Here is a 24,813-nt window from a genome sequence, read left to right as displayed (position 1 = left end):
GCCTCTTCAGATCTCTCAATTGTGACAAGTCCTTAGTAATTTGACTATTCCATACAGATTGATTTTAATAGTTCTTCACAATGTGATACTTTTTGGTAGTCAGTTCTCTGTCTTGTTTTAAAGGGGGATTTTACTTTAAGCTATATATTTCCTAAAACTAGAAAAATGAGTTATCTGGGGAAAAAAGCTTTGACTACTGCATGAAGAGTTCATGGAGTTACTGTTTCCAATCATCAGACCTTTTCAGATGGGCTGTAATGTTAGATAAAACCTCTTCATCACCAGTGCGTCACAATGGATCCCAAAGCTCTAATTTCCATATTCAACAAACTCCCTCTTTGCATAGAAATGTGTGTAAAAACAGAACGTTTGGTACAGAAGCCACAGTGCCATTGAAGGTAATTATAGAGACAGTAAAGTTCTTTGATGCCAGAAAAAAATAAATGCTGGGTGTCCCAGAGAATTTCAGAACCTGACTTCAAAAGGATCATGGAGGAAGGAAATAAAGTTTAGCATGCTGGACTACTCTACAGCATATATTCGTAAGTATGAGATTCTATCAAGCAGTCTATGCATACAATACTGTGACTTGATGTGAATGACCAGTGGTTGGATGTTTATTTCAGCAGGTTTCTTCTAAGGGAAACAAAAAAACAAACTAGTACACACCTATGTTTGTGTGGCCTAGGCTGTCCGTACTTCCACAAAACTTACAGTCACCCCTGTATGAATGAAGCTTCTAAACTAGGCAATAAAATATATATTCCAGTTTTATTGTAGAATATGGTCTTTCATTTTATGTTTTGTGTGTGCGCGTGTGTATATGTTTAGCTAAAGATATATTATAAAGTCATGTGTTTCAGAATTGTTTGTTTTAAAAATCATGCATTACCAAATGATGAGTTCCATCATGTAATTAGCTGTACTGATTTCAGATGTAGTTGTTAGGTTTCTATGAAACATTGTTAACTTGATTTTATGAAATTTCTTCATTCTTTAATCCTATGCTTAAGCACAACTACACACAAATGACTTGTTTTTTAAAAGGCAAGAATTTTCTGTGCTATGGAAAACAAAATCTCGCTAAAATAAAACATGTCTCTAGGTTTTTCTAAAATTTACGTGACATGCTACATCGTAAAATAAACACATATAAATGCAGATATTGTATATGAACAGAAAGAATTTATCAATTGCCTATCAGGATAATAAAAATGTTTAAATATGTTAAAAGGTTCAATTTAAGGAAATTTATTTTCGTATCACTTGAAGGAAGATTTCATTTAAATGTTAGGGGAAGCTTGAATCTATTTCTGGCATAATATATACCCAATTCAATTGATAACTAATGCATTTATACTCACTCTAAGAATTGGATTCCACAGATAAAATGTATTCCTTTTTTAAAACATTGGAGGAAAAATCATATGGAAAACAACTTGTTCTAAATATTCTATACTTAGATAGTAAAAGTGCACATTAGTTTTACTGAGAGGATGTTGAAAAATAAAAAAGATAGGTCAATTAATACATAATATTGCATTATGTATTACATGTACATAGTATATAATACATAAAATATTGAAAGAAAAAGCAATGGAAAATGCAAATAAAAAGTATAGGAATTTGTATAATATCAATTCATGAAACTAACAAAATTCTAAATAAGGAGTTAATAAATCAAAAATGAAGATAACCATAATCTGGCACTTACAAAGTGGAATAACTATTTCCTTAAAATATACGGCAGGGTATTTATAGAAATCTTTGCCAAATGTGCATTCTCCAGGAAGCACCCAATAATTTTGTTTGTTTTTGCTTGTTTTTGTTATTATTTTATTTTTAGGTCAATGGAATTTTTCCACATATCATACCACCAACATGAGAAAAAAATGATTATTGTTGATTTGAAGCTTGGTGAGTTTCTCCAACTTAAATACATTCTATATCCTATCACTTTAAGTCATTCTTTCACAGGGAACTCTCTTTTTGTCAAAATAGAATTGTAGTTCTATGGAATATTTGAAGCTCCTGTTTATTTTTACCAGTAAATGATCATGTGTCCTCTAATTTGAAGGGTACAATTTAACTGCAAATGTTCTTAATTGGATTTAACTATAAGCAAAATAAATATGAGCTTATCAATAGGATATTTTAATAAAACTCTGTGAGGAACTATACTCTAATTTTTTTTAAGAATGTACTCCTTTTGGAATCACCAAAAATATTTCTTAAAAGTTTGTAATTATAAATATGAAAGTGCTTTACTCTGCCACTCTGTACCTTGGTATTATTAAACTATAGACGTGCATACACTGTTTAATGACAAGTATCGCTGAATGCAGGACTGCAGATATTTCTTTTTAAACCGCTAATTATTTTGGAAGTTCATAGTCCTCACATGGTGAATTATATTTTCTTCATTTTGTCAGATGAAATTCCAAAGGCTTTTTCTCTTCTCATTTTCAAGGTGTGAACATTTTAATTTCTATTACTTTGTCTGCTTTCTACCTTCCAGAATTAGTCTGAAATATTTTGTTTTCTGACTCCTTGTTGACCCACCCCTTTCCTCCACGTTTAGCCTTGTAAGTTCCTTTACTGTACGTTCAGCAGTGTCACTCTGAAGAAGTAAGAAACTCAGGGGGTCAGTCTGTTCTATCACCAGACGCGGGGTTGCATACCTGTGCACACCTGTGCACAGAAAGCATTATGAGGACATGGGGACAGGCAGAATGTTCTGTGATATTCCAGCAAAGTGGTGGTGCATAGTGACAGTCAACCCAGCAATAATCAAGAGATAGAATGCAGGCAGGCAACGGACATCCAGTCCCAGAAATCTGAGAAGACAGGCAGCAGGGCTCCAGCCACTGGGACAGCGTCTATCCAGTACGCTCCATTTCTCAATGGCCGAGAAAACCAGGGGACCTCATAAAGCAAGACTGTTTGGTCTATTTTTCCTACGTAGAATACATCTTGTACATAATTCCCCCACTAAGTATTTTCTTTAATTTAATTGTTAATGGTTTTATGTCCTTATATTCTGTTGGCATCCCATAATTTAGTAAATCCGTGACTGTCTGACTCAGAAGACTAGACAACTACTTAGATGTGACTAGCAAATAGCATGTGAACATAATGCTTCAGGGAAAGCACAGTCTAGCAGGAGCGGTTAAGTCAGAAATACAAATGACATTAGTTTGGTATACTTGTATACATTTTTGTATTTTATACATATTTATATTTACATTCCACTCCTTTTCCAACGTCACCCAACTAATGAGCCACTTGGGCCAGAGAACCTCCGTCTGAATTAGTCACACGGCTGCTACTGGCCTTAGCTGGAATTTACAAAGGTAGCCCTTCCACGACACGGATGAAACCCTACCTGGGGGCCACAGCCCGGCAAGGCGAGTGTGGGTGGAGCTCAGTCCTCTTCTCCAGGTATCTGTGTCGGGGGACAACCTGCAAAACTGTATGTAAGGGGACATCCTCTCGTCCCTTCCCCCCTGCACTCAGGCCTGCCCGAGAGCTCTTCTGGCCAAACAAATCCTCCCTGACAGCCCCATCCCTTCAGTCTGATGCACATGCCCAATGCGTCTGGATGCCTGCAGCAGGGACCCAGCTAACTATAAAGCTGGAACCTACGCTACTATGCTGTATGTGAACAACAGAAGGACAGGAACACAAGAACAAACACAAGTGAAGGAAGGAGAACTTACTGGGAGTACATGCACACTGAGGGATGAGGAAGATTAACTGGAACAACGTATTAGGTCTGAGTTGAAATTTAAAAAGAGGAATGAATGCAATCTGACAGAACGTGTGTTTCCTGCACATACAAAAGGGCTTAGGAAATACTTCCTGAGTGACAGAGCTCAAGAGGCTGAAGGATCAGATTCACTGGAACAGAAAGTTTCTGCACATGTGCACTTTTCTAATTTTACAGTTCCATTTCAGAAAAAAGGAAATTAGGAAACTGAGAGTGCAATTAATATACCCAAGTTGACACAGCTAGTAAGAGCCTGGATTCAAGCACGTGTCTGTTTTCAGAGCCCAGAATTATTTTGATACACCTGGTACCTCTGAGGAGCCACGGGAGCCCCCAGGCTTGAGTGCATCTGGAAATGACTTTACCTTTCCTGTGCTTCGCCCTCCGTGGGCGCTGCATGCTGAGACGATTCTGCTTCTGTCGAACAGTTCCACTGAGTTGACAGAAGGAAACAGGGTAACTTGTAAACAGACAGGAATGTTAGCTGCAGAAACCACCAGTGCGTGCATGTGGATCCCCAGGTCAAGTGAGGAGACAATGAGATGTAAAAACTACTCTTAGAGGTAGAGCTTGGAGGACAAGTAAAGGCCCGGGAGAAGACAGGGCTGACCAGCTCCACAGACAGAAAAGACACATAAAGGAAAGAAGTTCTCGACTGTCCTCCTTCTGAGAAGATAAGCAGGGACTGACTGGGTAATCTGTGTCTTAGAGGTGATCACAGAGATGAAGTATCTTCAGATCTGAACTACATTAATGTGGTTCAGGGTCCAATCACACACAGGATCAGTTATGGATAGCTAGTCACTCTAACGGTTTTCTCAGCCTCAGTTATTTCAGTGTTAATCATCTTCAGTCAGGTTAATCTTTCCAGAAAAAGACTTATTTTCATCACACTATTAAAGGCCTCAACGAATTATCACCACCAACAGGATAGAGTCCACCATTCAAGGCCCTCCAGAATCCACCTGCACACATGAACACATCCCTTTGATAAACTCTCCCTTTTGCTTAAACTAGTTTGAATCTATATTTGCCATTGAACCCCAATTTTGTTCCATCCTGTAGGTATATTAAACCACCTTGTCCCTTGGTCCTCCTCACAGTGGAGACCCACAAAGAAAGTCAACACCATCAGACCACGACGCCCAGAAGTTCTTCCCCCCAAAACCACGAATATTCTTAGACCTGCTCCTATGCTTTCCCCAGCCCTTCCACTGACCAGGGAATGGTCACTTCTTCCTGTGCTTCCACTGGGACTTCTCCAAGGTCCCAGTCCCCACATTCTGAATCCTCGCTCCTCCTTATTTTTCAGAAAACTGAAATTCTACTGATTTTCTCTTTCCCTGTGTCTTCAACCTCTGTCCATGGCTACCGCAGCCAACCTCAGGCTGAATCACTCACACTGCAGACTTTATGACCGATGTCCTCAGAGATGGGCAGGCCAGAAGGGTCACAGGTCACAGTCCTGCCTCTCCATTTCTAGTAAACCTTTCTGTCCATAGCTTTCATAAGAAAGAAAGAAATGGAGGGAGGAAGGAAGGAAGGAAGGAAGGAAGGGAGGAAGGAAGGAAGGAAGGAAGGAAGGAAAGGGGGGGTGGAGGGAGAGGTTGGGGGAGGGAGGGGAAAAGTGCAGGCGGGCTGTGCAAGTATCCGCACATCTGTCCTGGTCTCCATCTCCTGGTCTCCACCCTCCTCCCTCCACTGAAGCCACGCTCACCAGGGTCATTGATGACCTTCTTACTAACAAATCTGACAGATATTTTTCGGTCTTTTGCTCTTTTCATGTCTTCCCAGCCTCTAACTCTCAACTGGCCACTCTTTACTTCTTGATAACTCATCCTTGGTTTCTGTGACAGTAGATTCTTTTGATTCTCCTCGCAAGTGCCTCTTCCTCAGTCTCCTTTAAATGTGTGTCTGTCATTTGTCCGTCCTGAGCCACCTGCTCTTCTCAGTTTACACTGTCTCCTATACCGTCGCATCTTTTCTCGTGGCCTCTCTGATGTGTTTTAGGAAAACTGCCCACCTTCACCTTGAGGGTGAATCTCTCATCTGAACTTGCTTCCTTTCTTTCATCCACTGTGCACATCCAATGATAGTTCCTCCCCCAGAACATCTAAACTCTTTCCCCTCTCCCCCATTTCTACGGCCACTTTTCTCGCCTCAGCCCCTAATGTCCCTCACCTGGACACCTGCAGTCACCTCCTAACTGGTCCCAGTTCCACCCTGGCCACACCACAATCTGTTCTACCACAAAACAGTTTCAAATGTTAGCATTTCTGTTTTGTATTTTACAACCTGCAATGATTTTTCAATTTCTTATTATGAAACGGATGATGAGTGAGGCCTGTCCTGCTTGGCTTCTGTCTGTCCTTACAACTAACCTCACCTCCCACCACCTTCTTGCTGCAATGAACACTCTGGAGCCTTTTTCTCGAGCTCTCTCCCTGCCAATACTCTGGATTCACGTGGTGACCAAATCACTTCCATTTCCTCAACTAGGACTTGACTGCTGCATCCTGATCTTGGCACAAGCTGCTCCCTCCCTCCCTCAGCAGGTGCCACACACCTTGTTGGTTTCAGCTCAGCTCCTGCTTTGCTGGGACGACTTCCCTAACCTCCCCACGTGGGGTCAGGTTCTCCTCCTGTGTGTACTCACGGGCCCCTGGACTCCCTGCTTCAAAGTCCCCACCAAGTAAATTTCCCCAGCTTGTTAGTGAGGACAGAAGAGGGAAGAGGACCTACTTAGACCCCTGGCAGCCAGAACTTGGCACGTAACAAGGGTTCACCAGATGTTGTGAATGAATCAATAAAGACTGACATAAAAACTCACTGTTCATCCTTAATGACTCATTAGAGATAAGTGTGAATATATGTTTAGCAAAATACATCCAGCTCTTGTTATAAAGTGTGGAGTTAATAATTTTTAACAAATGTTTTAGTTTGTTTCTCAAAGTAGGAGTTAAAAACCCTCTGTGACATACTCTGTTAGACAGCGTCTAGGCTGAATTAACTCCACCTGAGTTTTAAGGTCAAGATCACACCATCCAGAGTGGGGAAAGCCAGGGAAGCAACACCCCGCCCAGAATTCACCCTTCAAAGGCTTATTTTTTTAATTTGGCCATTTACACTATTTTATTAGGCTCATTACAAAGAGGCTAATTCTTGTTCAGCATATTGAGAGATCTTTCTGAAAATAAGAGTTATCCAAAAAGGGAAGACTTGGGAGTTGGCAAATTCATTGTCGGGAGACCCGACATGGGGAGATCTTCTTCAAAGAGCTGTATTTTTTTTAAAGCCGTCACTTGATGACTAGGTGGGCCAGATGAGTTCTAACGTCACAGCTCAGAGCACCTGGATTTCCCGTAAAATACTTATGAGTCATTTCATTCTCCTCCCTCCTCCCCACCCCCGCCAGTGACTATACCCCACTAACTTCAAGAACCTATCCTTATTTTTTCATGATTTATAACATTTTTGTGACTTATAACTTTGTGTTCTTTAGAAATTGATTCTAACATATAATCGTTTTAAATGACTAAATTATACCAAGTATATGCTGTATTTCTTTAGAAAAATGAGTAGGCGGAACTGTTGGATTTGTAAGATGTGCAGAGATGCATCTAAGAGGCTCCCTTCAAAGTAAGTAGCATTTAAGTTCTATTACCATTATAATGCCTATTTATCACATGATAAATCAGTGTATGTTTATTCAACTGCTATCTTAATATATTTTGCTCAGAAAGTAAAATTTGCATTTACACATGAGTAATTCCACCAGAAGGCCAGTCATGCCTTACACTAAGGTTCCGTTTTCATCATTCATGGTTTCCACTTGAGAATTCAGCACGTTTAATGTTTTTAGAGAGTCTATTATGAAAAGATATTCTTAGATTTTTTATAGTGTTAAAACTTTATATGTTAAAATGAGATTCTTTGATCCAGTATATCTACATGGTTCAAACTCTCCATCTACGAAGTGCCAGACACCTTCATCCCCAGTTGGAAGAGGTGAGACTGGAGGGGTTACCAGATGCTCACCAAGCTCCCAAGTCTCTTCCACATTCGCCACAACTGAAAATGAAGCGTCTGGATGGGAAAGGGCAACACCTGAGGAGGGTAACAAAGCACTGACTGGATGCGCTCACCTCAGCAGACTGCCTGGTGGAGGCTAAGCAGAGTGCCTGGTCCGGTCCACGTGGAGACCTCAGTTCTGGCCACACGTCCTGCTGCAGTCAGAGCTCCTGGTGCACATGCTCCTGTCCTGAGGCACCCAAATGTCCAAAAATGCTTACCAGCTGTTATGTGTGTGGAGGAGGAGTGAGGGGGTGGGTAGGAGGAGGCCACAGTGGTGGGTGGAAGAGACAGCAAGACCCAAAACTGAGCATTTTAACTGACGCACTAAGGCAGCTGAACTGCACAGGAACGTGTGAGAGGAAAGATGGAACAGGCTAGTCGGGACAGTTCCCTTCTCTTCCGTGGATGGTTCCATCAATGCTCATATTTCCTTGTACCTGCCATGTGGACCCACCATCAGGGAAGGCGCAGGCCAGGGAAAGAGAGTCACGTTCCTGGCAAACCCGGGGATGACAGTCATTTGATAAGTGCTTTACATTCATAACCTAACTTAACTGTCACGATACCTTTGTGAGGTAGACAGTATTATCCCCCTTTCATGAACAGTAACAATGAAGCTTGGAGATTTTATGTGAGGCCAGAAGCTATTGAGTACAGCACTGGAATTAGACCTGGGACCACCGGACTCCAAGAACTCCTCACTCCTCTCTCCGCAACGTGCTGACATCACAGGATGCTCCCGTGTCCATCTGGTACCTGCTCTCTCTCTCACCAGAGAAGGGAGGGGAAACAAAAAGTTCTAGCAGATGCAAGGACAAAGCTGTTTCGAATTATTCTGACAAAGGGAAACTGGTAGCCACAGGATAGCATGAAACTGGTGAAACACTCAGAAAAAATTACAAGCAAAAATGGGATTAAACCAAAACCAAATTTTCCTTCTCAAGTTTATCCCTAACTATAATTACCCCAATCATGATGTATCTCCACAAATCTCATGAATCCTAGATGCAAAGGAATTCCCTTGCCAACGGTCACCAACACTGAAGTTTAAGCTAACCCAGGACGGCGCTGGCATCTCCACCCATATGTAGATGTGATTCTTTTCTATATGACAGCAATAGGTGGGACAGAGGTCTGCAGTACACTTTGCCAAGGGCTTTTCTTCCACTGGATTGAAAAGGTTATTTTAGGTTTCTATTTCCAGAGTTCTAATAAGAGAAAGGAACAATGAGTCAGACACCGTTTCATGGAAATGTCTGTGGAAAGCAATCTTCACGGCAGTAAGCTGTTAAGCCTCAGCACTGATGCAAACCGTCCATTTGAAACTAGCAAGAGCCATCTGAATTTTTAGAAAACAAAAGATACTTGACTTTCTTAGGACTCCCAATATTGTTCCATGTCCCAGGTTATTTTTTAACCTCTTTAACTAACCGTCCTTTGTTGTGTTAAGCACCTGCTAATGCTGGTGGCTGTTCCCCCAACTCCAAGCACTGAGCTCACTATGCCAGGTAACAGCCAATGGGCAGGGCTTGCTTGTTGCCTGTGATTACACACGGTTATTGAAAACAGGAAAATCAAGAACATACCACAAACTGAATAGCAATGAACACACTAAGTATGTTAAAGAGGAGGAATAAAGATTCATATGTAAGAACAGTCACTTGCCAATTCACTTCAAAAGGCTCACCAAAATGAACAGAAATGAAGCTTCAAAGCCAGCGTCTTTCACAAATATTATCAAAAATGATAATTTTTTTCATACTGTTTAGGTCAAATGTAATTTGATCTATTATTCATAGCAGTAAAAAACTAAAACCATCATTGTAAAATAATACAGAGCAAATAACTGAGAAAATAATTATTCATAATAAATACAGAGTTATTAACTTTATTAGATGAATACATGCAAACAAGTTTTGTGGATAAACTCTAAGATTCTAACAGATAAAGGGGCGGACACATTGCTGGTGGCCACAGCACACAGTGTGTGATCCTTTTAAAATTAAGCATCGATTCTACTTCTGTTCATCTCCCAAGGAACAACCCTAATTGTGGGCACAGCAAGCCTTAATCACAACTGGGCTACATTTGATTTTAATGGTAAAAAATGAGGAATGATCAAAATGCTCACTGAGAATAATTATGTAAACTATGGAATGCCCTTGTAGAATACGCCATCACCACGAGGACAGTGACTATCAGCTGCTATACATTAACAATTATACATTATAACTCTATAGGTGGTCACTAAGACAGCTATGAAGACATATAAAGCTTACTAAAATGTACATACACATCCCCCTACACACATAAAGGACACACACACACAAGCACACAATGATTACTTCTTGGTTAAAAGAACACAGGCATTCACCCAACAACAAAACTGAAAAGAAATACAACAAAACAGTAACAATGGTAATTCGGGACCACAGAGATTACAGGACTATGGTTCTTTAACTTTTTGAAATTTATTTTATCAGATTCTCAGGTTTATTCTACTTTTATATTTTTGATAATTCTAATCATTTAGAAAGTAAAAATTAAATGTAAAAGATCACTAGGAGATAAATTTCCATCCAAAACCACGCACAAATAGAGTGTAGCTATATTTTAGCATCATTTTCAAGACAGTGTACTTCTGTTTAGTTCAGCACAAACCTTGAGAACCCTTCAATACAATGAGCACCTTCTGTTTCTTTTCAAAGCCTGACTTCGGAGGAAGTATTACAGTGGGCACAGTCTTTTGAAAAATTGATGGCTACAAAATGTGAGTATTACATACATGTCAGTTTTTAATAACTAGTCAGTTTTATTCTCGGGGGGACAGGCGGGCACTTGTGCTGAACGTGTGCTGTTCAGACTTCTCAACGGTAACTGCCACAGTTAAAAAAAGAAAACCTGAAAATGGTTTGCTGTGTCAACCACTATTATTTTCTTTGGTGTTAATTAAAACAAGATTAGTCACTGTGAATATTTCTTCTTCACAAGTCTATGTGTAAAAGCCCTTGGAAAATGTGCTTAAATAGTAACACACCGAAATACACTGCCTTCCCATCACTTTCTAAAGTTATAATTTTTTTGAAAAATGAACAATTTGCTGTTCTTCATGCCTTGAGGAGTATGAATAAATTTGAGTTTTGATGTTCTAGAACTCCTCAAAGTTTACTTCTAACTTCTATCAGTGTGTGATTTAAGACTTTATATGAGTCTGTGTTGACTGCATGTGAGTACCCACATTCAGATGGAACAGAAAGGTGAGAGCAGTGGACCCAGGAAGGTGAAGTCAGAGGCTCGATGCCAGAAACAGAAGGCGCAGTCCCTTGTGTTTGGGGTTGGAAATTGGGAGGTTGTAGGAAATGTTAACTATCAGATAGGTTGACAACCTGACTATGCACTGACTAAGGAGGGGACTGGGTGCTGTGCCGGCGGGGGTGCTGGCGGTGACTCTGGATCCGCTTCCTCCTGTTCTCCCCACCCCCAGGGGGCGGCCTGGATCCTGGGGCACCGCCTGCTCCTCCGACCCTAGGCCAGGCCCTCCAGGGGAGGAGGCAGCCGTCACCGCCTGGCCTGCTGGGCAGTGGCAGCAGGAGTGGCCCCCTGGCAACTCGCACTGAACAGCCCTGACAGCCACCCTGGCTGTGACCTCACGCCTGCTCAGTGCAGGGACCCACACCTCCAGGCTCGTTCTGCCGGAGCCCCCACCCCACGCAGCAGCCCTTTCCAGTGAACAATTAAGGCCTCGGTTTCTTTCTTTGTCACAACCACCCCTACCTCTCCCTTTTCAGGTGTTCTTCATCCAGTTTGCCAGCATGTTTGTAAATTTTTTTCTAAAGTACTTGTTTGGTCAACTTTAGGACACTGGACTAGGAGGGAGAGACAAGAGTGTTTAGTCAGCCGTAATGACTGATCCTCTGCTATAAATTCAGATTTCAGTCCCAACCCCCCGTAATCCATATTTTGCAACATTGCCAGGTTAATCTCCCTCGTGGAGTTTCAGATTCTTCATCTGCAAAATGGGATTGTATCATCTGTCCCTCAAGCACCACGGTGCATGTTAGATACAAGCCCCCAGCTCAATGCCCGAGACAGATGAGGCACACAGTCATAAAATGCTGGTCTTGAATATCCTTCCTTTTTCTCTGCTGCCTATCAAAAAGTCCAGAAGCTCTCACTTGGTTTCCAGGACTCTACACCCTAACCCAGCAGACTTTCTCACACTGCCCTGCCCTGTCCCTTCACATCACGTGCCCTCTGTCACCACGACTACTCCTCCATCCTGTACGTGGACGGCTCTCCTGGTCCAGGCTTCACACAAAGTACCCCCTGCCTCCTCTATCAATTCTTCCCACCCTTAAAAGCAAAATTCAAGTTCCACCTTTTCCTCTTGGAAACCTCTTGGAAATATTTTTTTCTCTCTCCTCTGTTTGTTAATACCATTATTTATTTTGCTTCTAATTATAACTATTCAAGGTTTTTTCCACAGCCACTTTCTCACTAAATGCAAATTCCCTAAGAGCACAGATCACCTCTAATTCACCTTTCATCTTTCCTCTCAGAGACAAAAAATGTGTTCTGGACCCACTGGGCATGCAATAAATGTTCAGCGAATAAACACAAGACAAATAGAAAAGATCAAAACACTAAGCCATATTATGTAAGACTGCCTGTGCCAGTCCTGGAGGCCTCGTCAACAAAGTGAATAAAATTACTCAGAAGTAATTTCAAGTGGGAGCTTGGCTAGAATTAGCAATTTAGAGATTAAGCATCATGAGACTAAGTTAAGTCTACAGAAAAGATGAAGACAGGAAGACAGCATATTGCTCTTTATAAAAACCAGCAAAAACAGGGTAAGAATCTTACCAGAAACTGAGTTACTGCGAAATTCACGTACAAATTCAACAATCACATAAAATAAAAAAAGCTATAAAACAAATCATTCTATGGGACATGCAATCAGAAAGATAAAACTAAGAATAGAAACATTAGATGTGCCAGAGAAGAGAGTGTGTTTACATCAACCAAGGACAGGAGTAAAACGCACCCCATAGCTAAGCTATGCGGATGCCTCTACACGGACTAGAAGCCTGTGTCTAAAGAACGTGTAGTTCAGAAATGATGTGGGAAAGATTCTCACAAGAGGCAAATTTTGAGCTGGGATTCAAAGGACTCAGAGTGTTATAAAATGATAAAGAGGTCTGATTGTATTTTAAAGATAGAAAATGGTCTTAGAAGAAGTACAGTAAAGATAAATGAGTGCTTCTTTCAATGAGGAAATCTAGTGTGTAGGATTCCTCAGGATTTGGTGTGAAAAGTGATCTCATTAAAACAATCTCCACAATGAATTAAGCAGAAAGTACCCTGCAAAATTTCCAAGTCTACAGATGACAGAGTGTCCTCCAAGTTCTCAAACGTCCCAGTTTTTAGCAAAAAATTATTTTCAAATGGACAAAAAGTAGTAATAAAGTTTTAAATGGGTCAGGAAAAAATCTGAGCTATTTATCTACCCGCCAAAATACCTGAGATTTGCCAAAGATTTTTCCTTGAGTGAGGGCTGACCTAAAATATGATGCTGCACCACAAAATATCATCAAAGTGTTAGGCATCACTAAGGTGAAAAATGGGAAGAAAATCCTGTGGGTATTTCTGATGCGAACCTAGAAGAATCTATATTTCTTATGTCTAAATCTAGTAGAACTAGAAAAGATACAAAAATGTGCATTAAAATGACCAGGGAACCAACAATCACCTAAAATCTGAGGGCTCTTCCAATTGGCAAGGTGAAGACTGAAAAATAATTAAAAACAAAACTTTTGACTAATCAAAGTTGTATTTTTGATTTTGATTAGAATGTCAGAAAACAATGTCAGAAAAAGTGCAGAAGGCTCATACATATATTTATTAGCTAAATCTCAAAAGATCAGGATAGAGGTTGCCCACTAATATTCAAGTAAAGCATATTTAATGTAAATAAAAATAAGTTCAAAACTGCAACTAACGCCTGTGGATGAGTCATCCAGTCCTCCCACGCCTCTGGCTGCCTACAGGGTCACTGTGCTCGGCTCACGTGCTCCCTCTAGCGGGAAGGGACAGACAAACAGGCAAATAATTAGATAAATTAATTTCGGAAAGTAATAGTGCTTTGAAGAAAATAAAACCAGGCCATAGGACAAAGAAAGGCAGGAGTAAAAGGGCAATTCAATGGGATGATTAGAACCAAACTGTCAGAAGGTGTAAAATTTGAGTTAAGAACTGCACAGTGAGAAGCAGGCAGCAGCACTGGGGCCTGGGGGCAGAGTGGGCCAAGCAGAGGACACCATGTTCAAAAGTCCCAAGACATGAGTGAGGTTAGTGCCTTCAAGTAACAAAAAGAAATTCAACATGACAGGAGCACAGGGCCTTAGAGGCCACGTGAATGGCCTTAAACTGCTGAGTAACAAGCATTCATATGCTTTTAAAATACCCTCTGAGGCTGGGGGAGGGGCAGGGGGAAGGCTGGGGGGGGGGGTCAATCTACTAGGTATAAAATAAACCAGATACAAGGATGCCAATAAAGTAATTTGAATGTGTATCTGTATTTGTAAAGATGAACGAATACTGGCTAGAAAAAAAGGTAAACAGAAACAAAAGACTGAAATAATAAAAGAAAATATACCAAATTGTTAAACAAATTTCTGTATTAAAAACAATGTATGGTACTGCAAGTTACTTTTACAATAATACAGCAAAGAGAAGTTAGGAGAAAAATCAGAAGTGATGAATATCACAGAAGTCAAACCAGAGACTTTCTTTTTTTTTTTTTTTAACCAGAGAATTTCAATGAAACATTTATTTTAAAGCTTGACACAGAGGCTGGTAGAATTATGGGATTCATTTTCCCCAGTGGTATATATTGAAAATAAAATGGATTTAACATTGTTTTAAACACATTTCTGATGGCAGATTGCAACATAGCTCACTTTTAGGGTTTACTGCATGGCATGAGCCCTGCCGCTCCGCAGAAAACCATCCCAGAAAAGGTACCTGGGCCACTGTTCTGACTCAGCCAAGAGGAGTGTCACGTCTCCTTTCTGCATCAAGACGCCAGCCTGTGTCACCTTGTGTGTCATAGAAATGTTCATTTCAGTAACTAGTTTAAAAAGAATATGCTAGGGAGTCCCAAAGGCACCACGCTCATTCTTCAAGAAAAAGATGTACACTGTGTATGACATAAAGCTACTTCTTCCCTCTTCTCAGTTTAATGAGAATGAGCAATTCCGTGGTTCATCCCTATTACTGTGCTCAAGTAGAATCATGATCTCTAGAGCAGAATGCTCAGAAAAGAGCATCATTTAGAACTTCAGAACAGGCTACACTGGGCTGCGTGGCCTCATTTGGAAAAAGCTTTCCCACCTTGTGTTTCCCTTGGTATATGAATCAGTAGAAATTCTAAACAGAGCAATTCAGTTCTGACTTTAATAATTGCTCAGATTCCTGGAACACTTTTGTACAAATGGGTTTTGGGCTGCTTACTTGGTTACCATAAAAATTAGCCCAACGAAGACAAAAATCTGTAAAACGTACCAAATCACATGGGTCTACTTGAGCTACACACCAAAATCACATCGGAAATATCAGACAGCTTCAGGTGGTCCAGGTCAGCAGGCACTAGGTTGTGATACAGTAACACCCAACATCAAAATCCCACTAATTTATAAAAAAGCTGCATTTCTTGGTCATGCTACACAACGACTGGGGTCAACTGTTCCATGTCTTTCTTCTGGACTTCAGGCTAAAGGAACAGCTCTTCCAGGATGTGTCCTTCTCACAGTGGGGGAAGAGCAATGGCAGAGCCACCTGATGGTCCTTAAGCCTCTGCACGCACCTGCACGTGGCGCTCTGCATGCATTTCCTTGGCTAGCACAAGTCCAATAAGCAAGGCTGATACACGTGGGGCCTGAAAGTACAATCCTCTGACAAGAAGGGCAGGAATAACTGAGAATAATACTACAATCTACCACATCAAGTATCTATATAAAAATATATATCACAACACAGAGATGGCTTCATTAGCAGAGAACTTGGGTAGGCTGAGCACTGTTGAACCCTCTGGTCAGCCCCAAAAGATCCTTCCTTCCCTCAGTCAGGAGGGAAGTTAAAGAATACAGATACAGATGCTGGAATGCTCTAAATTAAACAGCTTTAAACCATTTCATATACAGTTAAGTTCAACATAAACATAAACACAAATTCAGAATACTGTACCATGGAATCTAACGCTTGTTTCCAAAATATCTCCCTAACCCCACCCACTCCTCCACTCAACCCATCCAGGTACCTCGGTGGCTAACTCTCATTCCAGGATCTGTAGATTTTATCTGGTATCTCACCTTCTTCCTGGTCCATAACTCATTCCTTTATTTTAGGAGCCTTATTTTCTGTTCTTAATAAAGCAGTCAGAATTTCTCTAAGTCCAAAGTATATCAAACTGTTTTTCATTTTCTTAAAGAGAACTCTACTTCTTTCAATACACATGGCAAATTATCAGCTTCCAGCTTTACTTGTGAGGCTAGAAATGGGTTTTTGTTTTGCTGCATTTTGTTTTTTGGCTGGCCTCCCCATTCAGCTGTTTCTCTGACAGGAACCCCAGTTGCTACATCTGTTCTCTGCCCTAGCTTTCTGTCTCTGCCGGTGATGAGGTGAGGCACAGTGTTAAAGTTAATTGCTCTGAAAACAAACTCCTTCTTTTAAACTGAAGTTAAAATATGTTCCCCATTGGGTGGAAATATCCAATCAATATCATTTCCTATGTGACATTTTACACATGCCCTACACCCACCTTGTCTGTCCTCTCAATTCAAACTATGTTTCTTTTGAATCATCTCCCACCCCACGTCGTGAAGCTTACACCTGCTCACACGAGAGTAACGAACTTCGCTGTAATTCTGTGTCTCCCTAGGAGGCACATTTCTTGCAGATGCCAGCCTTTCTGAACCCTAATGCCTCCTTAGAAGAGGTCTGCCTCCCTTTGAGTTTTTCTCTTTATACAAAATACCCTAACTGTTACCTTGATTTCTGCATCACTGCTGACAGAGCCAGCAGAAGCCAAGGCATCAAGGAGCCTGGTCTTCCAGTGCTGGGAAATGCAGTTCAATCTCTCATGCGAAGATCTGGGAAAATCTGATTTTACTCACCATGGCCATTCCCTTTGATTTACTATTATTTCTTGTAACAGTTAATGAGACTAAGTGTTGTCCATCAAAAATCGTATGTTTGGTCACACAGTCTACGTGCTTACATACACATTTCTGTCACTATCGATGGAAAGTTACATCGCTGTTTTATCAGTTAGCAATTCAATTTCTCAGATAGGCCAGGAGACTTCCTAGTTGCCAAAAGAAGTTTAATATTTTTCTCAGAGTGTTCATCTTGAATATTGAGAACACCTGGAATCCGCAATGAGTCTTATTTCTGTGCTGGATTTGTGAGCACCCACCTAACCCCCTCTTCAAACAGGAGCACCTACAACATAGTGGCTCAGTCAGAAAAGCTCTTCCCACCCACCTGCCCTTATCCACCGACTGCAGAAAGGCAGCGGCAGACCGGAGCTGGGGAGGAGCATTTCTGGCATCAAGTGTCACCTGATGGCTGCTCCACACATACTCACTGTCCTGGTCTAGATTCTGAGGCAGTTTCCAACACCCCATTGAATTCCATTCTTTGCCTAGTCCTTCACTGCTCGTGTGAACCACAAACCATGACTAGGAAGTTGTATTTTTCATTATCCAGGTTCTTCTGCTCTAACCGGATACTGAGAAACACCCCAGGCTATACATTCTAATCAATGTATCACTTCTACACGGTTTGGGTATTTTCCAATCCTGACCTGTCTGTTTAGCTTTTAAACCTTGCTCTCACCCTGCAGTTTGTCCTGGGGTTTTAGATTTTCATGTCAGTTTCATGATCAGAGCTCTGCCCGCTGATCATATTTAAGCCCTGTTTCTGGGTCCTTGTGGCCCATCCTAGACGCACTCACACTAGTGGGTATTCTGCTCTGAGTACCTCAGCAAAAGGGAATAAAGGGATGACCCTACTACCACTGACTGGCGTTGTTAGAACAAGCTTCAGAAGTACAGATCTAAGTGTGGTGTGTGTGGCGGGGTGTGTGTGTATGTGGCGGGGTGTGTGTGTATCTGTGTGTCTGTGTGTATCATTATACAATGTTCACTTGTTAAATAATTTGGGAGCTTTGATTCAGGCTTCAGTTTTAACCTGCATTAAACATTGTTCAGATTTTTTATGATTTTGACCCATGAGAATAAACTGATTTCTCCTCTACTTTTAGATGGGCCAGTAGTCTATGCAGCGTACTTAAAAATGGAGCATAGTGATGAGAATATTAAATTCTGGATGGCATGTGAAACCTATAAGAAAACTGCATCACGATGGAGCAGAACTTCCAGGGCCAAGAAGCTTTATAAAATTTACATCCAGCCACAGTCACCTAGAGAGGTAACTACCTGGCAACGCTGGTACCCAGAAATCAGCGCATCCCGGGGAGGTGTCAATATCTGCCAGGCACGGATAAGTGCCAGCACTTCACGCCCAGTGTCTCCTACAGTGCTATACAGTCAGTAGTGTTAACCCTACTTTACAGATAAGAAACCTGAATCTGAGAAGTTAATTAACATGTTCAGTGTCACAAAGCAGTTAAGTGGGAAAGTTAGGTCTTAGACTCCAAAGTCTCTCCTCATTAAATTATCTTAATTCTCAGGAAATTAAAAAAAAAAAAAGTAGACCTAGTAGGAAGAACTGACTTTGCTACAAGGAACTACAGACACACCATAAACAGACATGTTGACTCCCGCGTGGAGTCGGGCACAGTCCACGCCACCACACCAGAGCTCACTGTTCACCTCTGCTGGAATCCAGCAAACCCAGCAAACATCCACACTGACCTTACTGCCAATCACTTACAACTACAGAAAGAAAACAGAGTCATGAGTGAAACAGAAACACTGAGACTCCTCCTGGCGGAGAGAGAGCGAGGAATGAAGATTCTTGCCAAGAGGAGAGAAGGGCAGAGGATGCTTCCAGAGGACAGTCCTACGTTACTGACTTGTCCCTCAGAACTTCTGTCTGGAAATACCTGTTTTATTGAAATAACCACTTACCAAAAGCATAGAGTATTGATTTACTGAAATAACCACTTCTCGCCTCTGTTTGTCTACTTCACTTTTTTTCTCATTTCTGGGCATATTCAGTTAAATCAACATTCAGGACTGTTAAGGAAGATAAACTTCAAAATAGCACCAACTTCCCTTTTTTAAAAAGAGAGGCCGCCATCCTATAAACTTCCTTGTTTGTAGACTTCACTAACAAACCACTTGCAACCACCTAAGTAAGCAGTGGTTTCTGAGATTTCCCTGGTTTGGGGCCTCGTGTTTTATGGGGGTTTTTTAAATCTAAGATGTGAAGTTGGATGTTTACTTTATAAAAAGCAAGAAGTTTATCTCTTGTTAAGTCTTTTTAGATACCAACGAAGCTGCAAAAAAAATTACCGTATTCCACTGAAAGGGGGGGTGGGGTATAAGTCAGACCTTTCCATCCCATTTTCACGTTCAGTCACGCCTTCTTACGCTCGACGTGTACTTTCTCTTTTCAGATTAACATCGACAGTTCGACAAGAGAAACCATCATCAGGAATATTCAAGAACCCACTCAGACATGTTTTGAAGAGGCTCAGAAAATAGTGTATATGCACATGGAGAGGGACTCCTATCCCAGGTTTCTGAAGTCAGAAATGTACCAGGCCCTTCTGAAGACCAGTCGGCCCAACAGCAACTCCTGACCACCACTCAGACGTTTCAACTGAAGGTGGTATATTCAAATACTGGGCTTGTTCTTTTAATATAAAAACCCCATAAAATCAGAAATAGAGTAGGAATGAAATAGAAGAAATTAAACTGTCAACAAGGAGAAACAGATCCCAAGAAGGATGGACTCTAGGACTCTTATAACATGAATAACATAGTGTACGACACACATATGTAGCTCAGTTAATACATAAGAAAAAGGAAGGTCTTTCTTCATGACATCAAAACTATAAAATTATTACTGTAGAAGTCAGCTAATGGATGTCTCCTTATTAATGAAATTTTGCTGTCATACTGCCCAGATCAGTTCTTTAAAAACTGTAGCTAAATGAGCTGTGTCTCTAGCATGAACGTATTCTTTAGAGTGCTCATAATAACTTTAATAAGTAGATAAACTTGGTACTCAAAGTATAATCAGCTGTACTATATCATGAGCAATATAAAAAGATGTGTTCTTGGAAGATATTTTATCTGTAAAATTCTCCTTCTATTATGTCCATAACTGAACTTCTATACTGCATGCATCTCGTACATGTGAAAAATTCCAAGAGTCTAAGCTATTTAAATGTATGAAATTCTTCATTTATTTCTATACTTATATAGATTTTGGTTACTATGTTTTGAGAATTTTTTTGCTCTCACAATTTGAATCCCTCATGGTCCTGATAATCAGTAAATCCAAATATAAACTAAAAAGTTTGTAAGTATATGATTTTTTTCCAAAGACATGATAAAGTTATTTTTCCAGTAAGACTATTTTTATTTGTCCTGTCATAGAAGATTCTTAAATATCTTGGAAGATTCTAGAAGAAAGAATCTCTATTTCACTTGCTGCAATCAGCATACGGCATAGGGTGACTGCGCCAGAGGAGTGGGCAAACAATCTGTGCTTTTGATAAAGAGTAAGATACCTAAAATATTTAATCACAGTTTTTTTCCAAAGAATTAAGTGCAGGAAAAATTTTAGTTTTACTGTGAGAAAAGTGTTTCTCAGATCTCAAATTTGACTGAAACAGCATTACTATTTCCAAATTACACTAAACCTAAGATGCATCACATAAAAATGAACATTAAATGGAATTATTCTCATTAAGCAAAGAATTATTATAACACAGAACCAATACTTGGAGTTTCATTTCTGAGAAGGAGAATCAGCTATGCAAAAGAACATTTTTTTGTTGTTAAAAAGTACATAGCCGGTTAACAGGGTCTCCAGTCACTTGTAGGAGGTGTTACCACAGTAGTCCAATTTTACCTAACCCACTGAATTATTTATTTTCTTTTAAAAATACCCATGTAAGAATACAGGTTAAAGTCTTAGATATCTGAATGTGACAATGATCCCCAGCCACAATAAGCCAGAAAAAAAAAGTTTCCACATGTTTCAAACAGTCTCCACATCTCACTCCACCAGCAGTCTATCTATGGGCAAGTCGGAAAGCCCATACACACGTGGCCGTGATGCACGTGGTTTCAAACACCTGAGGCCCTTCTCGTCCACCTTGTACTAAGTCAGCCAAGCACTGGCAGAACAACAGATTCTCAGCATCCTCTGCTGCTTATTCCTCCCCCTGTACTGCAGTACGGGACAGGTCGGAGTTTTCAGTTCTGCTTGTGCTTTTGCCGCCTGGTGATAAGGAACAAAGAGCTCTGGACGGAGGCACAAAGCAACTGGACCAGTGCCTGTTCACTCACCTGATGCCTTTGTACCCTCAGCACCAAGAGGCCGCAGTTTCCTCATCTATCAAACAAAAAACGGGACTAGCTGATGGAGTGGGCCCCGTGCAGTATGTTCTATTACATCCTGTTACTAATGAATTCATCATTTCCCTCAAGCTCATTCCTACAATACTCAGTTTGAAGAGTAACTCCTCCTAAAGTTGACATTTTCATGGGAAAGTGGATAATGAACTACTCATTTCGTGTTTAACACTGGTTAAGGGAGTTCTGAAATTTTCTACTTAGGAACTGAGAATTTAAACTTTTTTTTTTCTTTTCTTTTTTTTTTTTTAACATTTTTTATTGATTTATAATCATTTTACAATGTTGTGTCAAATTCCAGTGTTCAGCACAATTTTTCAGTTATTCATGGACATATACACACTCATTATCACATTTTTTTCTCTGTGAGTTATCATAACATTTTGTGTATATTTCCCTGTGCTATACAGTGTAGTCTATTCTACAATTTTGAAATCCCAGTCTATCCCTTCCCACCCTCCACCCCCCTGGTAACCACAAGTCTGTAGAGAATTTAAACTTAAAGTGCTATCTCTTCAAGAATTCTACATGGAAGTATGTATTTCACATGACTAATAGTTAAAATAGCTTTCAGATCATTTTAACTTAATATGTAAAATCCTGTTCATTTTTCTTGGGATTTTTAAAAATAATAAATATTTCAGTTTATTAAAATAATTCAAAAATTGATGTTATTTATCAAATGGCTACAAAGATATGTTCACATTAACACATTTTCACATGACATTTGTTTTATCCTTAGTATTTTCGGATTAATAAATTAAAACATATTGTTAGATTTCTGATATCAAACCTGGATATATTTAAGATTTTTTTTTTCCTGTTTTTAGACATACATTTTCAAACTCTGGAGATGTACAAGATAAGCCTTCATTGTCTCCTCATAAAAAAAAATAAAGCCTTAACTTCTCCAAAAGAAGATAGTGACAGGAATTTGTACAACTCAGATTCAAGCATCTTGGCATAGACGAACACTTTACTCTTTATAATTTATCAGTCACACCATAGTTTCATCAACTGCAAAGGGCTTTTTACCAGTTTTGGAAGAGTGATTATAGAAAAGAGATGCATGAAGCTGTCTTCAAAGACATAATAGGGTGTGATGTGAAGAAAATCATGAGATCTCACTGCCTCCAAATATCTTTCTCATATCTGGGACCTGAAATTCCCGTCATGGTCATAAAAGATGAAGTGTGGCATCTGAATCCAAGCTTTAAGTGAAGAGTGAACACTCGTGCTGACACCTTACCCGCTGCCTAGCAGAAGGAGAAACTCGGGGAGAGAGACTGCAGGCATGGAGCAGGCACAGGAAAACAGGCTGAGAGAACAAGGCTGCTGGTGACGAACGGCCAGCAGATGCCAAACAGGACAAGTAGAAGGGGATTTCTTATTAAAATCTCCCTATGTTGTTAACAGAAAATCAAAGGGGGAAGGGGGGGCCTTTGTTTAAAAAGCAGTTATTAAGAGGTACAAGCTATTTTATATAAAATAAATTAGCTATAAGGATATATTGTCCAGCACAGGGAATACAGCCAATGTTTTATAGTAACTTCAAATGGAATATCATCTAAAAAATCTTGAATCACTATGCTGTACACTTGAAATGAACATAATATTGTAAATCAACTATACCTCAATAAAAAAAATAATAATAAAATAAAGTATATGGAAAAAAATGTGCCTGTTCAGGCTATTCTGAACTACTCTTTCCCACTGAAAAAACTGATGTTGGATGATTAAAAAAAGCAGCTATCCCTAATTGCTAATTATACATTTTAATAGAAAAAATGAATACCATTCCTATAAAAATAGAAAAGCAAGTATTAAACTCCCAAACAAACAGTATTTGTAAATGCATTCCTTTAATAAAAATCTACCCAACTCCTATCGAATACAGATACTGGACATATGAACATTAATTAGATGAGGCTTCTGCTCTCAAGGATGTGTGAGCTGGTAATCAAAACACAGAACAGTAACGGCCAAGGCTGGCATGTGTACAGAGAGCTGCGGCTTCCCAGCAGAAGCATGTCTTCCCCTCCCAGAACCTAGAGGGGGCAGGAGAGGTGATGTGTCAGATGGTTCTTGAAGAGTAAGCAGAAATCATGCAGAGGAAAGGGGAGGCAGAGCGGACTGAAACGAGGACCGAAGAAGGGAAATCCTGCGGCAATTAGGAAGATTTAAAAGAAAGTGGAGGCTCTGAATCGGATCTAAGTTCAAATCCTGGCTCCAAAACAGTTAGCACTCAGCTCTCTGAACCTTGTTTTCTCTTCACTGTAAAATGATAATAACAGTAACATTAATAACGTCTACCTTGTAGGTTTTTGTATATTTAAAGGCAGAGCAAGTCTTGATTCTCTGTTCAATAAAACTGAATCATATTATTAGTGGCCATAAAAGTTCAAATGGGAGGTGGTGATAGTCCAAGCTAGGCGAATGAGGAAAAGAGAGACATTTCTGAGGGAAGAATGGTTAGCTGGTCAGATAAGGGACGTGAGGAGAGATCAAGGCTGATCCAAAGCTTCTAATAGGAGTATCAGGGTAAGTTCTGATGCCCTGAGTGGAGAAAGGCAGCTTGGGAAGATGAGTAGGCTTGGGGGACCTGCTCGGTGTGAGGGTCCACGTGCCGTACCTGGGACTCCAGAGAGAGGTGGAAATGTAGACCCAGGAACCGCTGGCAGAGCTGAGTCAGTGACCAGAGAAGGTCTTAGAGGGAAACTGCAGAACAGGGAGCAGAAACCCAAAGCACCTAATCAAACCTCAGAGAAAAATAACAAACTAATGACTCCTACATTCTCACCGTAGGCTCGTCATGGTATTTATAGCACTGATAATGACCGTTTATTGAGTCTTACCATGTAGCGGATATGGTGCTATGTGTGTAGATACATTATTCATTCATTCAACAAACAGTTACAGGGGCACCTGCCCGATGCCAACCTGGTTCCCAGAGACACGGATTCACCCACAAACCAAGCAGAAGACATGGCTACCCTCACAGAGTCTGCATTGCCATGATGTAATAAAGCAGTGACCAAATAGATGAAGTCACACCAGCCTATGACAAGTGCTATAAAGAAGGAAAAACAGACCGTATGATAAGAGAAGCAGAGGCAGGACGCGGACATACTGGAGAAAGTAGTCAGGGGACCCTCTCCACGTACTTTCTGGGCACCTCCGTCCTGACAACCCTAGTTGGGGATGAGGAATCCAAGGCTTTGAGAAGTTATTACTTTTTCAGGGCCTCTGGACTAGAACAAAATTTCTTCTAACCCTAACACCTTACCCACCATAAGCCTCCCACAAACAAGCTAAATGTGAAGTAAACGCACAATGATCCAATATACAAAGTGT

At 40.5% G+C, this 24,813-nt stretch overlaps 1 protein-coding gene across 1 annotated transcript; it reads left to right on the top strand.

Moving 5' to 3' along the window:
- Nucleotides 1-212: 212 nt before the first annotated feature.
- Nucleotides 213-24,462, top strand: RGS13 (regulator of G protein signaling 13). Its single transcript, XM_045509518.2, has 7 exons — nt 213-542; nt 1,847-1,917; nt 7,340-7,408; nt 10,552-10,613; nt 18,168-18,334; nt 19,488-19,699; nt 22,290-24,462. The coding sequence occupies exons 3-6, from the start codon at nt 7,344-7,346 to the stop codon at nt 19,671-19,673; spliced, it is 480 nt and encodes a 159-aa protein (XP_045365474.1). The 5' UTR covers nt 213-542; nt 1,847-1,917; nt 7,340-7,343; the 3' UTR covers nt 19,674-19,699; nt 22,290-24,462.
- Nucleotides 24,463-24,813: the final 351 nt, after the last annotated feature.

Source organism: Camelus bactrianus, chromosome 23 (genome assembly GCF_048773025.1).
Source record: "Camelus bactrianus isolate YW-2024 breed Bactrian camel chromosome 23, ASM4877302v1, whole genome shotgun sequence".
In the NCBI taxonomy this organism is placed as follows: domain Eukaryota; kingdom Metazoa; phylum Chordata; class Mammalia; order Artiodactyla; family Camelidae; genus Camelus; species Camelus bactrianus.
The sequence above is the reverse complement of the archived record's forward strand: the minus strand, read 5'-3'. Positions and strand labels throughout refer to the sequence as shown.

Bases quoted from the DNA above. Each gene is read 5' to 3' on its own strand.
- RGS13 (XM_045509518.2), top strand. From the start codon at position 7,344: ATGAGTAGGCGGAACTGTTGGATTTGTAAGATGTGCAGAGATGCATCT. The intron at 7,409-10,551 runs GTAAGTAGCATT...TTCTTTTCAAAG, and splicing joins TCTAAGAGGCTCCCTTCAAA to CCTGACTTCGGAGGAAGTAT. The intron at 10,614-18,167 runs GTGAGTATTACA...CTCTACTTTTAG, and splicing joins AAAATTGATGGCTACAAAAT to ATGGGCCAGTAGTCTATGCA.